The following is a 25,867-nucleotide window of genomic DNA, read 5'->3' as shown; positions in this document are numbered from 1 at the left end:
AATTGTTGGCACCCTTTCAAAATTGTGAAAAAATAAGATTGTTTCAAGCATGTGATGCACCTTTAAACTCACATGGGGCAAATAACAGGTGTGGGCAATAAAAAAAACATACCTGAAAGCAGATAAAAAGGAGAGAAGTTCACTTAGTCTTTGCATTGTGTGTCTGTGTGTGCCACACTAAGCATGGACAACAGAAAGAGGAGGAGAGAACTGTCTGGGAACCAAAATTGTGGAAAAAATTAAACAATCTTAAGGTTACAAGTCCATCTCCAAAGATCTAGATTTGCTTTTGTCCACAGTGCGCAACATTATCAAGAAGTTAGCAACCCATTGCACTGTAGCTAATCTCCTTGGGCATGGACGGAATAGAAAAATTGATGAAAGGTGTCAATGCAGGATAGTCTGGATGGTGGATAAGCAGCCCCAAACAAGTTCCAAAGATATTCAAGCTGTCCTGCAGGCTCAGGGAGCATCAGTGTCAGCGTGAACTATCTGTTGACATTTAAATGAAACAAAACGCTATGGCAGGAGACCCAGGAGGACCCCACCGCTGACAGACATAAAAAAGCAAGACTACATTTTGCCAAAATTAACTTGAGTAAGCCAAAATCCTTCTGGGAAAACGTCTTGTGGACAGATGAGACCAAGATAGAACTTTTTGGTAAAGCACGTCATTCTTCTGTTTACCGAAAACGGAATGAGGCCTACAAAGAAAAGAGCACAGTACCTACAGTGAAATATGGTGGAGGTTCAATGATGTTTTGGGGATGTTTTGCTGCCTCTGGCACTGGGTGCCTTGAATGTGTGCAAAGCATCATGAAATCTGAGGATTATCAAGGGATTTTGGTAAGGATCGTCCGATTATCGGTTTGGCCGATATTATCGGCCGATAATCACGATTTTGGACATTATCGGTATCGGCAATTACCTTGCCGATAAGCCGTTAATGCCCCACCCCCCCGCACCGCAACTGCCCGACCTGCCGCACCGCACTGCCCAAGCCCCATTGCCGGATTTATAATTACCTGTTCCCAGGGCCCGGGGTCCACGCTACTTCTGGCTCATGCTGCGTCCTGCGTTACGCTGTGCGCAATGACGAGTGACGTGACGTCTACGTCAGTGCGCACAGTGAAAGCTCAGGAGGACGCCACCGGTGGAGAGATCTTAAAATTCTTGATGGGAAAAGGCGCCCTTCCAATAAGAGAGACCTGGAGCAGTTTGCAATGGAAGAGTGGTCCAACATTTCGGCTGATAGGTGTAAGAAGCTTAATGGTTGTTATAGGAAGCAACTGATTTCAGTTATTTTTTCCAAAGGGTTAAGTATTAAGTTAAGGGTGCCAATAATTTTGTCCAGCCCATTTTTGGAGTTTGGTGTGACATTATGTCCAATTTGCTTTTTTTTTCTCCTTTTTGGTTTAGTTCCAATACACACAAAGGGAATAAACATGTGTAGAGCAAAATATGTGTTACTGCAATCCTTTTCTGTGAGGAAATACTTCATTTTCTAGAAAAATTTCAGGGGTGCCAACATTTACGGACATGACTGTATGGGCCGGATAAGAGAGCACCCAGTTTTCGTTCCCCACAGCCGTATTATGGCCCGTATTGCTTAAAACATAATGTGAACCCAGCCAAATAGGGTTTCCAGTTCTTTTTTCCTGCTTAATCTGATACTGGTATAGGAAGACAACTGCACGGTGAAGCTGCCAAGGCAACCCTTTAAGGGTTCACTTTTGGGAAATGGCGGCTAGTCTTAGAATTTAAAAACCGGCTGCTGCCATTTGCCCATTGGTCCTGCACCACACGGAATCAGATAGTTACTACAGTCAGCTGGGATGGTGCGGGTCCAGCTGCAATATGGCAACCGCCGGTTTCTAAATTCCCCTGTTGGATCTGGCTGCCATACCTCAAAATTATAGTTTGCATGCAGCCTAATATGTCCCAGATATACTTTTCCCATCACAACAGTTTAAAGGGGTACTCCGCCCTAGACCTCTTATCCCCTATCCAAAGGATGTCTTAACGTGGGGGTCCCGCTGCTGGGGACCCCTGCAATCTCTCTTGCAGCCCCCCGAGCCATCACTGAACATAGCTAAGTTTGCTCTGTGCGTGATACTCATGATACAGGGGCTGGAGTATCGTGTCGGCTTCGCTCTGCCCCCTCAATGCAAATCTATGGGAGGAGGCGTGACGTCACGATACGGCCCCTGTACGCACAGAGCAAACTTAGCACCGTGCAGTGATGACTCGGGGGGGCTGCAAGAGAGCTCGCGTGGGAACCCCCGCGATCAGACATCTTATCCCCTAGGGGATAAGATGTCTAGGACGGAGTACCCATTTAATGTCAGTCTTTGAAACAATTTTGGCACACATTAGAGCCCCATATACAGATAAATATTAATCATACAGCCCCATATACAGAAAAATATAAGTCTTATAGGGGTCAGAGGAGGACAATTTTAAGCATACTAATTTTCATACAAAAAGTAGTAGAAATAAAGAAAACTACATAAGATGAGGATCAATGTAATCGTAAGGGACTACAGAACAAAAACATGCAATTTTTACCAAAAAGTGCAGATACGGAAGACCCTAAAAGTTGTTCCCCCAATTTTCTTTTGTTTCACTGTAGATTTGTTCGTAAAATAAATTATCAGTTTTATCATGACAGGAATAATACACTAGAATACAGAAGGATTTCAGGCTGTTATATGGGTGATCATAATCACGTTCAAAATTTCTACTGGGCCAAAAAAGTTTATTGTTCAAAAAAGGTTTAAGAATAATAGAAAAAATATATTTTAAGAACCGGATACAAAATAACAAAAATCATTTTTTCCTTCAGAGGGGTTTTCTTAACTTAAAAAGTCAACCCCTATACAGCAGACAGGATAATAATGTTCAGAAGCCCCAAACAGAATGCAGTGCTGACTACACATGCACCAAACTTTTCACTGCTGTTCTTGTAAACAGAGGTTGGATCGATAATTTTTTGAGTTGAGAACGCCCCTTTAAAATGTAATTCATCGGCAAACTATAAAGACCACTATCAGAGTTCAATAAAATGATTACGTATATCTATCCTGTATGGATAACACGGTTTAACCTCCCAAACACAAAACAAGCTAAATATCAGAAATAGGGTGCGTTCACACGGAGTAATTCAAGAGGAATTTACTCGAGTAATTCCTCTTGAATTCTCCGCTACAAATGAATGCACATCTCCTCTGCCCACTGACTTTAATGTTATTTCTGCTGGCCTGTTCACACTGTGGAAATTCTGCTAGCAGAATTCCGACACTGAATTCCGTTCCGCTTTAAGAAAGAACATGTTCATTCTTCAAGTTGAATCCGCTAGCAGAAATCAATTGAAGCCAATGGTAAAAAAAAAAAATTCCGCCCGACATCGTTTTCGCGCGGAAATGGCTGAAAAAAAAAAAAAACCTTCACTTCTTTCTCCCCCATGTCCGGACGAATTTCGTGCGAAAAAAAAAAACATTTCCGCCCAGAAATTTTTCAGCGTGAATTACTTTCCATTTACTCCGTGTGAACGCACCCATAAATAGATAAATTTGCTATTGCCATAATCATGACAATCTGCAAAAAAAAAAAAAGAAATCACATCACTCAAACTACATAGTAAATGTCAAACAAAAAAACCAAAACAAATGGTGGATCTGCTATTGGTCCCTCCTAATAAAAAAAAAAAACAACACTTTATAGGTAGCCCAAAATGCCTTCTTTGTATTGCAGGAAAACAAGCCCCCATAAGGCTACGGAGAAAAGAAAAAAAAAATTACTGCATCATTAAGTGCCAAACTAGGGCGCGTCCTCGAGGAGTTAACTAAACTCTCTCTAAAACAGCATTTGGGAGAGCTGTCAAAATCAAGACAACTCACTCAAAACAGACCCGACAGCTGACACATGGTCACTGAGCTGAAATATTTAATGTTTTATATCAACGTTCTTCAGGGAGTTCAGTTCCCTCAATTATGTACATAGTATAAGAAAAAAGCAGTCAAGGAATGGTGGGCGGAGACATAAGCAGCGGATCCAGTGGACATGATGGCGTTTGGTTGCGTTCAGCCTACAATTATCCCAGTGGCTGTAGAACCCCGACTGAATCTCTAACTTTGGCGGCTAGGTTGACAATTGCATTGGAGCTTCGTTTGACAGAAAACTGAGCCACATGGTCCGTTACATAATGGAAACCATATTAGTGGTAAATTTGTCGATACATGCAGCATTTTTTGTGAAAAACTGCAAAATATTGTGAAAAATTGGAATGTTTCTAGATTTTTTCATAATATTTTTATGGCATTCAAAGTGCGGTAAAAAGATGATCTTTGTTCTGTGTGTCGGTACGATTACGACGATACTACAGTTGATCTGTACTGCAGCACAGCATAACTATTACACCGACCCCCAGCCTGACCGATCCAGCCTATGGCTGGACATCACAGGCTGTCGTACTAGGCAGACAGGAGGTCATCAGCTGGCCCCCTGCTGCAACAGTAATTATCAGGACCCCCCAATCGCATTGTAGGGTTGCCATTGGGGGGACAGGGGGAGCCCCCTCCCTCTGTCAATCCCATAGAAGCCATAATCAGTACTGATCACGACATCTATGGGGTTAATGCTGCCAAGGCTAGCGCGATCTTGGTCTTGGCAGCTGTGGCACTCTTCCTCTGCACAGGTTTTAATAAATCTCCCCATATTATTTATATATATATATATATATATATATATATATATATATATATATATATGTGGCTGGGCGGTATGACCAAATCTGCATATCACGGTATTTTTGTAACTTTCGGTGGTTCCACAGTATATAACGGTATTTCCCCCCCCCCCCCCAAATTAATTATCAGCCCAGCGCTGCACTATTCCAACAAGAATCAATCAGCCAAGCGCTGCCCCCATCGGGGTAAATACTCACATGTCACCCGCTGCCCTCCTCGTGCTGTTTGTTGCCGCCGATGGCGAAACACAAGGTAAACAAAATAAAATCACGCATGTTCCTACATCGGCCTTACGCTAGGGTAGAGAACGTCGGACAGCCGTCAGTCTATCACCGACTGCAGCGATGTTCCGCCTCGGCCGCTGATAGGCTGAACCCACTGTCATGTACGAAGCTCTGGGCGGCTTCTTACATGACAGTGGGCTCAGCCTATCAGCGGCCGAGGCAGAACATCGCTGCGGCCGGTGACAGACTGACGGCTGTCCGACATTCTCTACCCTAGCGTAAGGCCAAAGTTGGAACATGCGTGAGTTTATTTTGTGATAGACTGACGGCTGTCCGACGTTCCATTCACTAGGAAGCAGATGAGGCAGGTACCGGACCAACGGGAGGAGAGTTAAAGTTTATTTTGTCTATTTTTTGCAGCCCGGGCATAGGGATACCACACAATATAGAGCAGTGGTCTTCAACCTGCCGACCTCCAGATGTTGCAAAACTACAACTCCCAGCATGCCCGGACAGCCAACGGCTGTCCGGGCATGCTGAGAGTTGTAGTTTTGCAACATCTGGAGATTGGCAGGTTGAAGACCACTGATTAAGAGTGTCAGCGCCGGCGCCACAACAAACATGAGGATGAGGAGGGCAGCGCATGCGAGCGACATATCAGTATTTACCCCGATGGGGACATCGCTGGGCTGATAATTGGGGGGCAGAACAGTGCTCGCGGGTGACTTGTGATTAGTTCCCCGATGTGGGGACAACGCAGCGCTGGGCTGATAATTCATTCATTCCCGAGGGGGAGGGGCCCAACCGGTATTGCGGTATGGGTTAAAATTCATATCGTGCAGCACCAAAATGTCGGTATTTGGTATGAACCGGTAAACCGTGTTGTACATTTTGAATTCCCCACTGAAGCCTGTGGGGAAAATCCACAGAGTGTCTGTCAACACAAATGGTTGTGCTATGAATATGGAATCTGTACTGCAGGTTCATTTCAGCGTGGATTTTTCCCCACAGAATGTTCTTAAAATAGAATTCAGTTTGCAAATGCTGCAGATTTTCCACGTACATAACCCCAACACATTCATTCCGTTTGGGCACACACCTAAAAGGTTTTGTCTCATACAGCAATATTAGACTACATTAACCCAGTAGAGCCAATCTGAAAATAAGGATGCATTCACGCCAAGTTTTCTGCCTCTGTAGTACAGATCCGGCGGGAGAAACTCAAAATCTAATGCCAGATGTCATTCAATTCAATGACCTGAGCGGAGTCTAAGTACATACTGAGGGGTCTAAGTACATTTCCCAATGTATCCAACTTTTGGCCTGACTGAAAAAAGGCAGAAGACCAGAACTTTCAGCCTGGGCCAAAAGTTGAGCACTAGGAGACTCAGTTTGGGTGACTAGATTGAATGGGGTTCAGCGCTCTCCCAACAGATATATTAGCAGGCAGTTTTGGGTTGAAATGAAGGACAGCCACAAATGACCTTCCAACATCCTACGTCACCGAGGGAGAGGAGTATAAAGAACAATTTTTGCCCAAAAATAATCAAAGAAGCCAGAAAACCAATCAGAACCTGAGTACACACCCACCAGAACAGTAACGCCAGAATACACACACATACGCCAGCCCAGTACACACACATACACCAGCCCAGTACGCACACTAGTACACACACACGCAAACGTAAATGTTGGCACCCCTGAAATTTTTCAAGAAAATGAAGTATTTCTCACAGAAAAGGATTGCAGTGACACATGTTTTGCTATACACGTTTTTTCCCTTTGTGTGTATTGGAACTAAACCAAAAAAGGAAGGAAAAAAGCAAATTAGACATAATGTCACACCAAACTCCAGAAATGGGCTGGACAAAATTATTGGCGCCCTTTTAGATTTGCCTTTGTCCACAGTGCCCAACATTATCAAGAAGTTTGCATCCATGGCACTGTAGCTAATCTCCCTGGGCATGGATGGAAGAGAAAAATTGATGAAAGGTGTCAATGCAGGATAGTCTGGATGGTGGATAAGCAGCCCCAAACAAGTTCCAAAGATATTCAAGCTGTCCTGCAGGCTCAGGGAGCATCAGTGTCAGTGTGAACTATCCGTCAACATTTAAATGAAATGCTATGGCAGAAGACCCAGGAGGACCCCACTGCTGACACAGAGACATTAAAAAGCAAGACTACATTTTGCCAAAATGAACTTGAATAAGCCAAAATCCTTCTGGGAAAACATTTTGTGGACAGATGAGACCAAGATAGAGCTTTTTGGTAAAGCACATCATTCTTCCGTTTACCGAAAACAGAATGAGGCCTACAAAGAAGAGAACACAGTACCTACAGTGAATGGTGGAGGTTCAATAATGTTTTGGGGTTGTTTTGCTGCCACTGGGTGCCTTGAATGTGTACAAGGCATCATGAAATCTGGGGATAACCAACAGATTTTGGGTCGGACTGTACAGCCCGGTGTCAGAAAGCTGGGTTTGCATCCGAGATCTTGGGTCTTCCAGCAGGACAATGACCCCAAACATATGTCCAAAAAGCACCCAGAAATGGATGGCAACAAAGCGCTGGAGAGTTCTGAAGTGGTCAGCAATGAGTCCAGATCTAAATCCCATTGAACACCTGTGGAGAGATCTTAAAATTGCTGTTGGGAAAAGGCGCCTCCCAATAAGAGAGACCTGGAGCAGTTTGCAAATGAAGAGTGTGAAGAGTGGTCCAACATTCCGGCTGAGAGGTGTAAGGAGCTTATTGATGGTTGAAGGAAGCGACTGATTTCAGTTATTTCTTTCAAAGGGTGTGCAACCAAATATTAAGTTAAGGGTGCCAATCATTTTGTCCAGCCCATTTTTGGAGTTTGGTGTGACATTATGTCCAATATGCTTTTTTTCCCCTCCTTTTTAGGTTTAGTTCCAATATGCACAAAGGGAATAAACGTGTGTATAGCAAAACATGTGTTACTGCAATCCTTTTCTGTGAGAAATATTTCATTTTCTAGAAAAAATTCAGAGGTTCCAACATTTACGGCCATGACTGTACATACACCAGGCCAGTATGCCCACACCAGCACCTACACACGCCAGTATGCCCACACCAGCACCTACACACGCCAGTATGCCCACACCAGCACCTACACACGCCAGTATGCCCACACCAGCACCTACACACGCCAGTATGCCCACACCAGCACCTACACACGCCAGTATGCCCACACCAGCACCTACACACGCCAGTATGCCCACACCAGCACCTACACACGCCAGTATGCCCACACCAGCACCTACACACGCCAGTATGCCCACACCAGCACCTACACACGCCAGTATGCCCACACCAGCACCTACACACGCCAGTATGCCCACACCAGCACCTACATACACCAGACCAGTATACCCACACCAGCACCTACATACACCAGACCAGTATACACACTAGCGCATACATACGCCAGACCAGTATACACACTAGTACATACATACACCAGACCAGTATACACACTAGTACATACATACACCAGACCAGTATACACACTAGTACATACATACACCAGTATCCACACTAGTACATACATACACCAGTATCCACACTAGTACATACATACACCAGACCAGTATACACACTAGTACATACATACACCAGACCAGTATCCACACTAGTACATACATACACCAGACCAGTATACACACTAGTACATACATACACCAGACCAGTATACACACTAGTACATACATACACCAGACCAGTATCCACACTAGTACATACATACACCAGACCAGTATACACACTAGTACATACATACACCAGACCAGTATACACACTAGTACATACACCAGACCAGTATACACACTAGTACATACACCAGACCAGTATCCACACTAGTACATACACCAGACCAGTATCCACACTAGTACATACACCAGACCAGTATCCACACTAGTGCATACACCAGACCAGTATCCACACTAGTGCATACACCAGACCAGTATCCACACTAGTGCATACACCAGACCAGTATCCACACTAGTGCATACACCAGACCAGTATACACACTAGTGCATACACCAGACCAGTATCCACACTAGTGCATACACCAGACCAGTATCCACACTAGTGCATACACCAGACCAGTATCCACACTAGTGCATACACCAGACCAGTATCCACACTAGTGCATACACCAGACCAGTATACACACTAGTGCATACACCAGACCAGTATCCACACTAGTGCATACACCAGACCAGTATCCACACTAGTGCATACAGCAGACCAGTAACACACTAGTACATATATACACCAGTATCCACACTAGTGCATACAGCAGACCAGTAACACACTAGTACATATATACACCAGTATCCACACTAGTGCATACATATACCAGGCCACTACACAGCTCCCAGCAGGCCCCCGTGCTCACACTCCCCGTATATACGGACAATACTCACAGGCTGGTGATGCCCTCGGGTAGCGGCGCTGCAGGGAGCCGGCCCAGTCTCCTCCGGCTGCAGTCCAGCATTCTGCCCTCACACACGCAGGGAGCCGGGCAAGAAGGGTCCGAGGCCGCGGAAGCCACAGTCGCTAGCAGGAGAATGGCCGAGCCCAGCCACACAAGAAGCGCCATCTTCTCTCCCTCCGGCTCCTCAGCCGGGGCCCTCACAGCGGCGGAGTCAGTCCCGATAACAAGCGGGAAACGTAGACGGGATCCTGCGGCCCAGTAATCGCCAGTTCGCCCAAGCTACCCGTAGTACCGCCTGCAGCAACACAGACGAGCTCCCTCCGTCATGCCGTACTGTGCGCAATTACGTCACCGACGTGGGTTAAAATTCGGTCGCCATTTTGGTTGAGGGCAAGTAATACAAGCTCTATGAATAGCGAGGGGGGTCGATTTATTGCACTCATAGTAAGATTTATATAAAATGTATTGTCTTTTAGTAAGATTCAATTTGTTGCCCACAGCAACCAATTTCAATTCAACTTTTATTTCTCATATTGCCCTGGTTAAATCAAAGCTGAGTTCTGATTAATTGCAATGGGTTAAAAGGCGAATCTAACTGCTAGGTTGCATTTACACTGTGTTATTGCTGTCTTTTTAACCCCTTAAGGACCCAGGGTTTTTCCGTTTCTGCATTTTCGTTTTTTTCCTCCTTATATTTAAAAAATCATAACTCTTTCACTTTTGCACCTAAAAATCCATATGATGGGTTATTTTTTGCGCCACCAATTCTACTTTGTAATGACATCAGTAATTTTACCCAAAAATCTATGGCGAAACGGAAAAAAAAATCATTGTGAGACAATTTTTTTTTTTTAAATGCCATTTTGTAACTTTTGGGGGCTTCCGTTTCTACACAGTACATTTTTCAGTAAAAATGACACCGCATCTTTATTCTGTAGGTCCATACAATTAAAATGATACCCTACTTATATAGGTTGGATATTGTCATACTTCCGGAAAAAATCCTAACTACATACAGGAAAATTTATACGTTCAAGATTGTCATCTTCTGACCCCTATAACTTTTTTATTTTTCCGTGTATGGGGAGGTATTAGGGCTCATTTTTTTTGCGCCATGATCTGAAGTTTTTAGCGGTACCATTTTTGTATTCATAGGACTTATTGATTATTAATTTTTTCATTATATAAAAAGTGACAAAAAAGACACTATTTTGGACTTTGGAATTTTTTTGCGCGTACGCCATTGACCGTGCGGTTTAATTAACGATATATTTTTATAATTCGGATATTTCCGCACGCGGCGATACCACATATGTTTATTTTTATTTACTGTTTTTTTTTCTTTTTATGGGAAAGGGGGGGATTCAAACTTTTATTAGGGAAGGGGTTAAATGATCTATTTATTCACTTTATTTTTTTCACTTTTTTTTGCAGTGTTATAGCTCCCATATGGGGCTATAACACTGCACACACTGATCTTTTACATTGATCAGTGGTTCCTAATAGGAAACCACTGATCGATGATTCTGCCGCTTGACTGCTCATGCCTGGATCTCAGGCACTGAGCAGTCATTCTGCGATCGGACACCAGGAGACAAGGTAAGGGACCCTCCTGCTGTGTCACAGCTGTTCGGGATGCCGCGATTTCACCGCGGACATCCCGAACAGCCCCCTGAGCTAACCGGCAACGATTTACTTTCACTTTAGACGTGGCGTTCAACTTTGAACTTGTCGTCTAAAGGGTTAATAGTGTGCGGCACCGTGATCAGTGCCGCGCGCTATTAGCCACGGGGCCTGGCCGTTGTTAGAGGCCGGGCCCGACCCGCTATGATGTGGGGCCACGCCATGGCCCCACGTTATAGAACGGGAGCGGACTCATGACGTTCCGGTACGTCATTGGTCCTGTAGGGGTTAATATATACATTTCATAGGATAAAAGTCTATATTAACGGATGCTAACACGGTTTCTGCTGTACACCATCCAGCATAATCCATTACCCTTGACTTTACTTTATTTAAAAAAAATAGATCCTAATGTATACTTTTTTCTTTTTTTTTTGGCACAAACAAGGATTTATCAAAACGTGTAGAGTAAAAATTTAGTAGTTGCCCATGGCAACCAAGAAGATTGAAATACCCCATTATAGAAACTGCACCCTTCAAAATATTCAAAATGACATTCATTAAGTGTGTTAACCCTTTAGGTGTTTCACAGGAATAGCAGCAAAGTGAAGGAGAAAATTCAAAATCTTAATTTTTTACACTCGCATGTTCTTGTAGACCCAGTTTTTGAATTTTTACAAAGGGTAATAAGAGAAAAAGCCCCCTAAAAATTGTAACCCAATTTCTCTTGAGTAAGGAGATACCTCATATGTGAATGTGAAGGGTTCGGCAGGCGCAGTAGAGGGCAACAATGGGATTTTGGAGAGTGAATTTTGCTGAAATGGTTTTTGGGGGGCATGTCGCATTTAGGAAGTACCTATGGTGCCAGAACAGCAGAAAAACCCCACATGGCATACCATTTTGGAAACTACACCCCTCAAGGCATGTAACAAGGGGTCCAGTGAGCCTTAACACCCCACAGTTGTTTGACGACTTTTCGTTAAAGTTGGATGTGTAAATAAAATAAAAAAAATTTCACTAAAGGGAATTTTTTTCCCCCCAAATTTACCATTTTTACAAAGGGTAATGGGAGAAAATGGCCCCCAAAATTTGTAACCCCATCTCTTCTGAGTATGGAAGTACCCCATGTGTGGACCTAAAATGCTCTGCAGGTGAACTACAATGCTCAGAAGAGAAGGAGTCACATTTGGCTTTTAGAAAGCAAATTTTGCTGAAATGGTTTTTGGGGGCATGTCACATTTAGTAAGCCCCTATGGTGCCAGAACAGCAAAAAAAAAAAAATACACATGGCATACTATTTTAGAAACTACTACCCTCAAGGAACGTAACAAGGGGTACAGTGAGCCTTAACACCCCACAGGTGTTTGACAACCTTTTGTTAAAGTTGGATGTGTGAATGAAGAAAAAAAAATGTCACTAAAATGCTGGTTTTCCCCAAATTTTACATTTTTACAAGGGTAATAGGAGAAAATAAACCCCATTTCTTCTGAGTATGAAATACCCCATGTGTGGATGTCAAGTGCTCTGCGGGCAAACTACAATGTTCAGAAGAGGAGGAGCGCAATTGAGCTTTTGGAGAGATCATTTGTTTGGAATGGAAGTCAGGAGCCATGTGCGTTTACACAGCCCCCCGTGATGCCAGAACAGTGGATTCCCCCACATGTGACCCCATTTTGGAAACTACACCCCTTACAGAATTTAATAAGGGGTGCAGTGAGTATGTACACCCCACTGTCGTTTGACAGATCTTTGGAACAGTGGGCTGTGCAAATGAAAAATTACATTTTTCATTTTCACGGACCACTGTTCCAAAAATCTGTCAGACACCGGTGGGACGTAAATGGTCACTGTACCCCTTATTACATTACATGAGGGGTGTAGTGTCTAAAATGGCCCAAGTACGGAAATACCCCATATGTGGCCCTAAACTGTTTCCTTGAAATACGACAGGGCTCCTTAGTGAGAGAGCGCCATGCGCATTTGAGGACTAAATTAGGGATTGCATAGGGGTGGACATAGGGGTATTATACGCCAGTGATTCCCAAACAGGGTGCCTCCAGCTTTTGCTAAACTCCCAGCATGCCTGGACAGTCAGTGGCTGTCCGAAAATCCTGGGAGTTGTTGTTTTGCAACAGCTGTAGGCTCCATTTTGGAAACACTGCCGTACAATACATTTTTCATTTACATATAAGTGATTACATACAGTTATATCTGGTGACTGACAACAACAACCATCATTACCACTACAGACCAAATAAGTGATTACGTACAGTTATATCAGGTGACTGACAACAACCCCCATTATCACCAATACAGACCATATAAAAGATTACATACATTTATATCAAGTGACTCTGATTGGAGTCCTTCACTTTCCTTTTTCTTCTCTAGCTCAGACCGCTATGATTTCTTCCGGCTGCGACTCATCTCTGGAGAACAAGGCGGGGAAAAAAACATTTTAGGCTACGCATCTTTTTCAAGAACTATAATGCCCCAAACTGTAATAATGCCCCCCTTGTAATAATGCCCCCCTCCTATTGCATAGTTAGGTCACTCCAGTAAGTAGACAGGTCCCTTCAGGTAGTTTCCCCCATCACATAGGTGCCCCGAGTAGGTAGGGGCCCCCCAAGAGAGAGTTCGATAGATAAATCCCTCAGATAGCTGTCCCCTGTATAAAAACTCTCATATGAAGGTAGTAGGTAGCCCCCCCTTAATAGCTGGGTAGTTAGTCTCCATAATACATTGTAGGTAGTGGATAGCCTCCCATATTTGCTACACAAGAACGTAATAGATAGCCCCACACATTAGGTAGGCAGCAGATTCCCCCATAGTAGGCAACAGTTTCCCCCATAATAGGGACCAACAGTTCCCCCATAGTAGGCAGAGGTCCCCCATAGTAGGAAGCAGTGTGCTACATAGTGCAGCAGTCCCCCCCATAGTAGCAGCAGTTCCCCCCATAGTAGCAGCAGCCCCACCAGTAGGCAGCAGCAGAGTTTCCCCCATAGTAGGCAGCAGCAGAGTTTCCCTCATAGTAGGCAGCAGGAGAGTTCCCTCCTAGTAGGCAGCAGCAAAGGTTCCCACATAGTAGGCAGCAGCAGAGTTTCCCCCATAAGATGGCAGCAGCAGAGTTTACCCATAGTAGGCAGCAGCAGAGTTCCCCCATAGTATCAGCAGTTTCCCCCCTAGTAGGATGCAGCAGAGTTTTCCCATATTAGGCAGAAGCAGAGTTTACCCCATAGTAGGCAGCAGCAGAGTTTTCTCCCATAGTAGGCAGCAGCAAAGTTTTCCCCATAATAGGTAGCAGCAGAGTTTCCCCCTTAGGAGGAAACAGTCTCCCCCCGCAGTAGGTAGCAGCAGGGTCCCCCATAGTAGGCAGCACCCAAACCGAATACCACCCAGCTCCGGCATACTTACCTTCTGCTTTTTTTTACCTTCTATCTTTCTTCCCATTCGGCTCCTGCTGTCTTCAGTCCTATTCATCTGTTGGCTCCTGTGGCTCAGCGCGGCCTCTTCTTCTGGTCTTTCCACTGCGCTCCGGCATCTGATGACGTCACTTGTGCACCGGAGCACAGAGGATGGGTCCAGTCTCTTGGTTTGCTAGCTAAATGAAGTCTCAGGCACAAGAGTGATTGACAGGGTGAGTAGCCAATGGCTCTTTACCCTGCCAAACTTCCCACTGAGTGCCACATTTAACTGTATGAGCCTCATCAGGCACATACAGTTAAATGTGTGAAATGTGGGGGCCGTTCAGGGACGACGGGACATTGCCTCAAAAGCGGGAATGTCCCGCCGGATCCAGGACGGATGGGAGGTATGTGTTCTGGATCAAACTAGTTATACCAAATCTGTCCAAGTTGACCATAGCAACCATTCAGAGCCCAGCTTTGTTGTCTTACACTACTCTGGTAAAATGAAAGTTGGTTCTTGTTAAAGGAGTACTCCACTGCTCAGCGTTTGAAACAAACTGTTCCTAATGCTGGAGCTGGTGCTGGGAGCTTGTGATGTCATTGCCCCGCCCCCTCAATGCAAGTCAATGGCAGGGAAGCATCTCTTCCTTCAGATTGCACATGCCTCTTTTGACTAAGATGAACGACCAGTTACTGTATGTTGGGGAGTTGGGAGAAGGTGAGTATGCTTTTTTTTATGTGGTGGCCCAGTACAGGAGGTGCTACCCCGTGCTCCTGCTGTCCTATCAGGCAGCCTCCTTCAGTGTCCCCAAGGCCCCCTGCACTTGTTTCCCCATTGTAAATATGTTTTACCATGTAAAGTGTTATAAAATGTAATGTTGCTTTAAGAGTTATACCATGTGAAATGTCATGTGATTTTAACCCAGGAGGTACCAGTGACGGTATACCTTCGGGTGCTTGTAGGCTAAACCACGCCCCTCGCATCACAAATACAATGGGTTAATGCCATCTGCTCCTAGTGTAACAACATCTGCCCTCATCACACCCCGCTACCACATTTATTTTTTTGTCGATGGGACCTATCTACAAGGGGAAACTGCCTTTAGGAGCCTATCTGCTGGGTAAAACTACCTTCTTTGGGCCTGTGTATTGGGGGGCCTATCTACAAGAGGAAACTACCTACTAAGTTCCTATCTACAGGGGAAAATTACCTACTAGGGGGCCTAATGAAATAAGGAAACTACCTACCGGGGGTCTATGTACTTTGGAAATTACTTATTTGTGATGGCCTAATGTGAACTGCACCAGCTGCTATGCTGACCTTAGAAAGTATAACAGAACACAGACAAAAACCACCCTAGTTGTAGAGAGGGGGACTACTGTAGATATGCCCCTATGTACTCCTGGGGTATACGTGATGGGCCTAATATATACTGCTAACCCAGCAAGCTAACTACACATACCAAAAACAGAGAAAAGCTGTAGCAGACCATGTAGTCAAAAAAGTAACTTTTATTAATAAAAATAGACATATGACAAATGACACAAGAGGAATGGCAAACTGATAAAAGGGACATCTCCTGGGTAAAGTGCAAGCTTGTGCTGCAAATACCTATTTTAAAGGTATATGTAAAGTGGCTAGTGCCATACGCCATCATGTAAATCACTGGAGCAATGTATACATGCAAATAGCACAGAGTGGTAAAAAGGAATATAAAAAAAAAAAAAAAAAAAAATATATATATATATATATATATATATATATATATATATATATATATATATATAGGCAAAGCAACAAGGCTATGTCAATAATACAAGCAGTAATGGTACATACTGAAGATATTGTTACATAAGGTGCATAGGTGCATGTAATACAAGCTAAGGTCATACCAACAACAGAAATAAGTACGGTAAGCAGCGTGTCCAGGAGACATCCACCCCTACGACCGCTTCGGACCAAATGTCCTTCTTCTGGGAGAAGAAGGACATTTGGTCCGAAACGGTCGTAGGGGTGGACGTCTCCTGGACACGCTGCTTACTTATTTCTGTTGTAGGTATGACCTTAGCTTGTATTACATGCACCTATGCACCTTATGTAACAATATCTTCAGTATGGAAGTGGAAAAATGAAGGATCGTTCAGCACTTGGAGTTGCGATTAAAAATCTTTGCTTTATTTAGAAATCCTCAGACAAGAGTCACAACAGAGCTAGCCGTCTGACGCATTTCGCACTTACATGCTTAATCATAGACTGGCAATGCAACATTGCACACACATTAAAATACATACAAAAAAGGTAACATGACCCGTTACATCATTAAAGATTCACGAGGCAAGATAGAAAAAAATCATGGATCCAGATAGGAGTGGATGTGGTCTCTGCATCCATACGGGTGATTCTTTGGAAGTCCATACATGGTATTGTATCCTATTTAACTTTTTCAAAGTTATATTACTGTTCTACATGAAATGTAGGACGATATCGATGTTCTCCGATTGGGTGGTAATTTCCAATCTATTCATAGAACATGAACGAAAAATGTATACCTCTTCTCTTTTATTCTGCAAATCCAGGTCTTATATGGAGCTTCTTCCTATTTTCATCTTTGCTCTTTTAAAATTATGTTGCTAGAGGAGATCACCCGCAGAGTCCAGAGAACACATCACTCCATCTTGAAGTCCATTACACATAAAGTTTATTTAACTAAAGAAATGGTGAAAAAGAAAAAAATGGTCATATTACAAATAAATCCGATATTTTTTCGATACTTTAAATGTTGCTATAAACAAATTTAATTTTAATCTAGAAATAACCCCTTCGAAAACCTATTAATTACAAAAAACAAATTCAAAACTTCTTTAAGCAGGGTATTCTTTACACACATTTGTTTAAAGAGGCACCGTCATTGTTAAAAACTTTTCATATATTGCAGGACTCATTATAATATGACATTTCACAATATACACCTGTTAAAAAAATAAATAAAATTTACCTGAAATTCTAGCTCAAAATAGCCACCACTAGGTGTCGCCTGTCTTTTAGCCAGACAGACTAGTCTAGATTTTACAGCATACTGGATACAGGCCGTAAAGCATACCGGTATCCAGTATAGAGATTTCTATTGTGTATGCAAAACTACAGATAAAGGATGTGTGGACATGCTGGGAGCTGTAGTTTTAAAACAGCTGGAGGCAACACTGCTCTAACACAGTTATTTACAAACATTGCAGCTTCAGTTGTTACTAAACTACAACTCCCAGCAGGGGCGGACACAGACAACAGAGGGCCCCTGTGCAAAGAATATGCCTGCCCCCCCCACCCAGGTAATATATTTGCTAGGTAAGCAGGTAGTACGTTTGCAAGTAGTAAATTAGGTAAGTAGAACATTCTCTAAGTAGGTAGGCAAGTAGTAAGTTTGCAAGTTATTTAGGCAGGTAGTAAGTTCAGTTGGTAGGAAGGCAAGTAAAAGGTTTGCCGCTAGGTAGGTAGGTTACCGTATATACTCGAGTATAAGCCGACCCGAATATAAGCCGAGGCCCCTAATTTCACCCCAAAATCCCAGGAAAAGTTATTGACTCGAGTATAAGCCTAGGGTGGGAAATACATAATTCCCCCCTGTCATCATCCAGACCCCGTCATTAACACCCTCATCATCATCACCCTGTCATCATCACCCTGTCCTCATCCCCCCTTCATCATCCCCCCTTCATCATCACCGCCTGTCATCATCCCCCCTTCATCATCCCCTTGTCATCATCCCACACACACCCTTCATCATCCCCTTGTCATCATCCCCACCCCCCTTCATCATCCCCTTGTCATCATCCCACACACCCCCTTCATCATCCCCTTGTCATCATCCCCTTGTAATCATCCCCACCCCCCTTCATCATCCCCTTGTCATCATCCTCTTGTCATCATCCTCTTGTCATCATCCCACACCCCCCCTTCATCATCCCCTTGTCATAATCCCCCCCCCCCTTCATCATCCCCTTGTCATCATCACCACATGTCATCATCACCGCTTGTCAATGTCTGATACAGTGGTCTTCAACCTGCGGACCTCCAGATGTTTCAAAGCTACAACTCCCAGCAAGCCCGGGCAGCCATCGGCTGTCCGGGCTTGCTGGGAGTTGTAGTTTTGAAACCTCTGGAGGTCCGCAGGTTGAAGACCACTGCGGCCTTCGACATCATCCAGCCCCCTATCACCCCCTTTAGTTCTGTACTCACCTCCGCTCGGCGCTGGTCCGGTGCTGCAGGACTGTCCGGTGGGGAGGTCGTCCGGTGGGATAGTGGTTCCGGGCTGCCATCTTCACAGGGGGGCCTCTTCTCCGCGCTTCGGGCCCAGAATAGAGGCGTTGCCTTGACGATGACGCAGAGGGACGTTGGTAATGAACGTACCTCTGCGTCGTCGTCAAGGCAACGTGACTATTCCGTTCCCGAAGCGCGGAGAAGAGGTCCCCCGGTGAAGATGGCAGCCCGGAACCACTATCCCACCGGACGACCTCCCCACCGGACAGTCCTGCAGCACCGGACCAGCGCCGAGCGGAGATGAGTACAGAACTAAAGGGGGTGAGAGGGGCTGGATGATGTTGAAGGCCGCAGTGGTCTTCAACCTGCGGACCTCCAGAGGTTTGAAAACTACAACTCCCAGCAAGCCCGGACAGCCGATGGCTGCCCGGGCTTGCTGGGAGTTGTAGTTTTCAAACCTCTGGAGGTCCGCAGGTTGAAGACCACTGAGGGCGGAGAGTTCACTCGAGTATAAGCCGAGGGGGGTGTTTTCAGCACGAAAAATCGTGCTGAAAAACTCGGCTTATACTCGAGTATATACGGTATACGTTTGTTAGGTAGGCAGGAAAAGCATTTGCTAGGTAGGTAATATGTTTGGTTCGTAGGTAGGCAGGTATATGTTTAGTTGGTAGGTGGGTGGTCACGTTACATTTGGTAGGTAGGCCCTTAGTCCAGTGTTTTCCTAACAGGCTTTGGCTGTTTGGGAGTTGTAGTTTTGCAACAGCTGGAGGCACTCAGGTTGGGAAACACTGGACTAAGGGCCCAACTACCCACCAAAATGCCACCTTCTGCTGCAAAACTCTAACTTCCAGCTTAAGACTGTCCGAGTATGCTGGGAGTTGAAGTTTTCAAACCTCTGGAGGTCCGCAGGTTGAAGACCACTGAGGACGCCCCCTGACGAAGCCCATACGTGAAACGTGCGTTGGGGTGTTGGTGCTTGGTGTTCCTGGTTTGTGGGTATATGACAGGTAGTCTCTTTAGGTATTACTTATCTTGGGTCCCTATTCATGTCTGTTATACTGCATTGCTGCTCCCTATGTTATACTGATGTATGTTAGATGTTATATCTATATTATAGTATATTACGAGTTTGTAGCCGTGCCAGTTTTATATTGTATATGCTCTCGACTGAATACCTACATTGCCCATACCAGGTTTACTGGCACTTGTTGTCTCCTGCCTAAGGTCATCCTCTGCCTTTTAATTATTTTTAATTGTTTGTTTTATATTGTCTAATAAAGATTGTCATACTTTTTGAAATAATATTAGTATTGTGGGTCTCTTTGTTTTTGGCTATATATTGGTACCCCCGGGACCTACATACGGCGCTTAATGTTTGCCGTGTTGTTGTTTGGCTGAGTTGAAGTTTTGCAACAGATGGAGAGACAATGTTTCGAAAACACTGCCGTAGTTAGTGTTTCCCAACCTGGGGCCTTCAGCTGTTGCAAAACTACAACTCCCAGCATGCCCGAACAGTCTTATGCTGGGAGTTAGAGTTTTTCAACAGCTGGAGGCACCCAGGTTGGAAAACAATGGACTAAGGACCTACCTACCAAACCTGAGTGTCTCCAGCTGTTGCAGAACTATAACTCCCAGCATGCCTGGACAGCTAAAGACTGTCAGGGGAATGCTGGTAGTTGTAGTTTTGCAACAGCTGGAAGTCCCCAGGTTGGAAAATACTGACTAAGGCAGTGTTTTCAAAACAGTGTCTCTCCAGGTGGTCCAAAACTACAACTCCCAGCATTCCCGGACAGTCTCTAGCTGTCAAGGCATGCTGGAAGTTATAGTTTTGCAACAGCTGGAGGCACACTTATTTGTAAACACTGGTGTAACACTGGAGGCACACTGATTTGTAAAACTGGTGCTGAAACAATGATGACACTGAGCGCACCGTGATTCACTGACCTGCAGGAAAAGCAGAAGGCGGCGAACAGAGAACGGGACACCAATATTGGAGCAACGGGGGAGCATAGACAGTTCAGTTAGTTTCTTTTGCAATAATTTTCATCCCTGGCACAGTGGATAAAAGTAAAATAAAATACTAAAAAAGCCAGCAAGTAGAAGTAAAACGTCCGTCTTTATTCAGGGTTCTTCCTTAAAAGCCTTCACGGTGGCAGACAAACCGTGAACATATCAAAAATAGGAAATATTGCACAAACAGAGGGGGGTCCCAAGCATGGCTGACACGTTTCTGATCTATCGATCCTTACTCATAGCCTGTAGATCCTCAAAATGAGGCACCCTTATATACTCCAGGGCATTTTCCCCATTCCCACAGGAAGGGGAGGGACAGGTCCACATCACATGTGCGCGTGATTAAAACCAAAACAAAAACATGGGACCAAACACAGATAAATTATTCGGAGACAAATCAGTAATGTAATATTAAATCTGTTTTGCTATTTAGACCATGGGGTTGAATGCAATTCAAAAGATAAATCCACATGATTTCCCTATTGTGGAGGAATCGAATATGGTCGCCTCCCCTTTTATTTAGCTTCACCTTCTCAATGCCTGAGAACCTGAGGGAAGTGGTGTCTGAATTATGATATATTAGAAAATGTTTAGATACGTTAGAAATGTTCGAGCTTAAAGGGCCAGCAGCATTTCTAATGTGCTCTTGCATGCGTTTTTTAAGGGACCTTTTGGTGGAACCCACATATGTTAAGTGACATTGTGTGCACATGATTTTATATACAACAAAAGTGCTATCACAGTTTATAAAGTTGTGAATGACATGGCATTTGCCATCCACCGTACCTTCTATTTTCTGGCATTTTTCGGCAAAGGGACATACCACACACCGCGATTTACCGCACTTGTGGAAGCCCTTGGTGCTAAGCCACTGGGTGGTAACACTAGCTGTGTCCACCATACTGGGAACAAGGAGATTGGATAGAGTAGGTGCCCGCCTCGCTGCAAATCTCCCACCTGACTGTATAATCTCCCCTACCGTGGGATCTGTTGATAGCAAAGGTAAGTGCTTAATTACAATGTGTTTGATGTCATTAAATTCTGGACTGTACGTGGTGACAAATGTAGGACAATCTTGTGATTCAGTTAGTTGCTTACTTGTAAAAAGGGATTTTCAATCCATAGGATCCACTCTCGACCAAGCTTTTTTCAAGAGCCATCCAGGGTAACCTCGAGCCGCCTGGCGTGTGCATGCTGCATCAGCTTCCCTGCAGTACACCTCGGCGAAAGAACTGATCCGCTTAATTCGTATAAGTTCACCTACTGGTATGGCTCTTACTGTTTGTTTGGAATGGCATGAATTCGCCCTTCGGATGGTATTGCCTGATATCTTTTTTCTGTAAGGATCAACCTCAATTTTATTTGTATCAGGGTTGCCACGTAATATGACATCCAAAAAGGGGGTTTCACTTTTACACCATGTGTGGGTAAACGTAAGATTGAACCGATTATTATTGATATATGTCATGAATGCATCAACGGTCAGATGGTCGGACGACCAAATGATGAACACATCGGATACATACCTACCATACCATGCGAGGCATGTGGAAAATGGATTGGTGTCAGAAAAAATTAACTGCTCCTCCCACCAAAAAACAAAAAGCTTAGCCCGAGCTGGTGATGACTTTGCTCCCATTGAAGCACCCGTGCGCTGCAAATAAAAATTGTTACCAAACATAAAATAATTGTGTTTTAACACAAAATCTACCACCTCAATAATGTAATGTCTCAAATCCACAGAATATTTAGAAAATCTCATCAGTATATCCGAGATAGCTGATAATGCCAGGTTATGCGGAATGCTGGAATAGAGCGATTCAATGTCGCAAGTAAGCCACGACAGAGAATCGCTCCATGTGAATTCATCCATGATTTTTAGCAAGTGCTTAGTGTCCTTGATATAACTTGGGCATTGCATAACCAGAGGTTGCAGTACTGAGTCCAACCACCCGCATAGGTGCTCATTAAGGGATCCAATCCCCGCCACGATCGGACGCATCGGCGGCGGGAATCGGTCCTTATGCAGCTTGGGTAGAGAGTGGAAGATAGGAATAATTGGAGCAGGCAAGAAAATATAATCCACTTCTTTTTGGGTCAAAATAGATCTGGCTTTCCCCTCTTCCAACAGAGTCAACAGTTCTTTTTTAAAAGGTTCAGTGGGATCCCCACAAAGTTTAAGGTAAGTTTTATCATCAGATAGTAGATTTTCATTTAAATTGATATACAGTCCCGTGTCCATACATACTACCGAGCCGCCTTTATCGGCGGATCGGATCGTCAAATTTTTGTTTTTCTTTAATTTTTTTATGGCAGCTGCCTCCTTTTTTTTCAAATTAGGACGAGTTGTATTGGACATTACTTTTGATTGTAGATTAACCAAATCTTTCATGATAAGGTCCTGGAACCAATCAAAAATTGCTGGTCTGGTCTGTATGGGGTAAAAATTTTGGTTTTTAGTGGAGAAGGTATGTGCAGTATTCACTTCATCACAAAATGATATCCCACTATTTTCAAGGAGACAGAGATCTCTAAAAGCAATTTGTTCTGCTAACGCATCCATTAGTGGTAAATCAGGGTTTATAGAAAGTTGAGGTGGGTCCGATGGTTCATCAGCATTTTCCACAAAAAAATGTTTCTTAACTGTTAAAGTTCTCACAAATTTATTTATATCCAAAATTGTCCGATAAACATCAAAATGATGTGTAGGAGAGAAACCCAGTCCTTTCCACAGGACCGAGGTTTCTTCATCTGTAATGATTTGTGCAGAAATGTTAATGACTTGAAAATCCTCTTTTATTACTTTTTCCGTTTGTCCTTGTTACGCTCCGAAGCTCTTCTTCCTATGTTTTCTGCCACCGCTCCTTCCTCGTTTTTTGACTGTCTTCTCGCATTGCGATTCTTGTGAGTGTTCACATATTGCGGTTCTGAGTCCCCGCTAGTGTCCGTGGTATCTGAACAATCTGAATTTTCAGTAAACTCCTGGTCAGAAGAACTAAATTCACATGGAGCGATTCTCTGTTGTGGCTTACTTGCGACATTGAATCGCTCTATTCCAGTATTCCGAAAAACCTGGCATTATCAGCTATCTCGGATATACTGATGAGATTTTCTAAATATTCTGTCGATTTGAGACATTATATTATTGAGGTGGTAGACTTTGTGTTAAAACACAATTATTTTATGTTTGGTAACAATTTTTATTTGCAGCGCACGGGTGCTTCAATGGGAGCAAAGTCATCACCAGCTCGGGCTAATCTTTTTGTTTTTTGGTGGAAGGAGCAGTTTATTTTTTCTGACACCAATCCATTTTCCACATGCCTCGCATCGTATGGGAGGTATGTAGACGATGTGGTCATCATTTGGTCGTCCGACCATCTGACCGTTGATGCATTCATGACATATATCAATAATAATCGGTTCAATCTTAAAGGGGTATTCCAGGCAAAAACTTTTTTATATATATCAACTGGCTCCAGAAAGTTAAACAGATTTGTAAATTAATTCTATTAAAAAAAATCTTAACCCTTTCAGTACTTATGAGCTTCTGAAGTTAAGGTTGTTATTTTCTGTCTAAGTGCTCTCTGATGACACCTGTCTCGGGAAACGCCCAGTTTAGAAGAGGTTTGCTATGGGGATTTGCTTCTAAACTGGGCGTTGCCCGAGACAGAAGAAGAAAGCAGCACTCCTAAAGCGTGAGTAGGTGCCTCCAGCTAGGATCCGGGTCCAGGATCCTGCATACGTAGTTCCAAGGAAAATGCTGTGGCACTCAAGGTATGGTGAAAAAATGAAAACTATTTATTCATCCCAAATGTGCAAAGAGCAACGTTTCAATGGTCTCACACCATCATTATCAAGTGGCTTGATAATGATGGTGTGAGACCATTGAAACGTCACTCTTCGCACATTTGGGATGAATAAATAGTTTTCATTTTTTCACCATACCTTGAGTGCCACAGCATTTTCCTAGCTGGAGGCACCTACTCACGCTTGGAACTATATATATATATATATATATATATATATATATATATATATATATACATATATGTGTTACGCCGAGCGCTCCGGGTCCCAGCTCCTCCCCGAAGCGCTCGCAGCGTTCTCTTATTCGCAGCGCTCCGGTCAGATCTGCTGACCGGGTGCGCTGCGATATTGCTTCCAGCCGGGATGCAATTCGCGATGCAGGACGCGCCCGCTCGCGATGCGCATCTCGGCTCCCGTACCTGACCCGTTCCCCGTCTGTGTTGTCCCTGTGCGCACGGCCCCGCTTCTTAGGGCGCGCGCGCGCCGGGTCTCTGCAATTTAAAGGGCCAGTGCACCAATGATGGTGCCTGGCCCAATCTCCCTGATTAGTTTCCACCTGTGCACTCCCTAATTATACCTCACTTCCCCTGCACTCCCTTGCCGGATCTTGTTGCCCTTGTGCCAGAGAAAGCCTTTTCTTGAGTGTTCCTAGCCTGTGTTCCAGACCTCCTGCCGTTGCCCCTGACTACGATCCTTGCTGCCTGCCCTGACCTTCTGCTACGTCCGACCTTGCTCTTGCCTTATCCCTTGTACCATGCCTATCTCAGCAGTCAGAGAGGTTGAGCCGTTGCCAGTGGATACGACCTGGTTGCTACCGCCGCTGCAAGACCATCCCGCTTTGCGGCGGGCTCTGGTGAAAACCAGTAACAACTTAGAACCGGTCCACCAACACGGTCCACGCCAATCCCTCTCTGACACAGAGGATCCACCTCCAGCCTGCCGAATCGTGACAATATGTATATACACAAATCAAAAAATATGTTGCAGTCTCTTGTAATACCTTTTTTATTGGAGTAACAGAATTTTGTAGAGACAAGCTTTCAGGATTCCTCCCTTTATCAAGTCCAATAGACAAGGACTTATGATCAAAGGACTTTATAAATTATCAGGGAGGAATCCCGAAAGTTTGTCTCTACAAAATTCTGTTAGTCCAATAAAAAAGGTATTACAATCTGCATCACTGGACTAATACGGCTACTCACATTTACTATACAGATATACACATACTTGAAGATGGTTTAGAACCCTGTGATGTCACACATGCTTGTGATGATGTCACCGTAAGCTGTACAAGGAGGTGCGCGCCGGCTGCAGTCTCTTCAGTGTGTTTTGCA

General features: G+C 44.1%; 1 protein-coding gene across 3 annotated transcripts in view; it reads right to left on the bottom strand.

The window, feature by feature from the left end:
• Nucleotides 1–9,743, bottom strand: part of LRIG2 (leucine rich repeats and immunoglobulin like domains 2) — an 88,250-nt gene extending 78,507 nt beyond the window's left edge. For all 3 annotated transcript variants that reach the window (XM_056558311.1, XM_056558310.1, XM_056558309.1), the window contains exon 1: nt 9,418–9,743. In XM_056558311.1, coding sequence (XP_056414286.1) covers nt 9,418–9,593 — 176 coding nt within the window. In that variant the 5' untranslated portion in view covers nt 9,594–9,743. The remainder of the gene's footprint in view (nt 1–9,417) is intronic.
• Nucleotides 9,744–25,867: the final 16,124 nt, after the last annotated feature.

This window comes from Hyla sarda, chromosome 2 (genome assembly GCF_029499605.1).
Source record: "Hyla sarda isolate aHylSar1 chromosome 2, aHylSar1.hap1, whole genome shotgun sequence".
NCBI classification, from domain to species: Eukaryota; Metazoa; Chordata; class Amphibia; order Anura; family Hylidae; genus Hyla; species Hyla sarda.
This window is presented reverse-complemented; position numbering and strand designations above follow the sequence as displayed.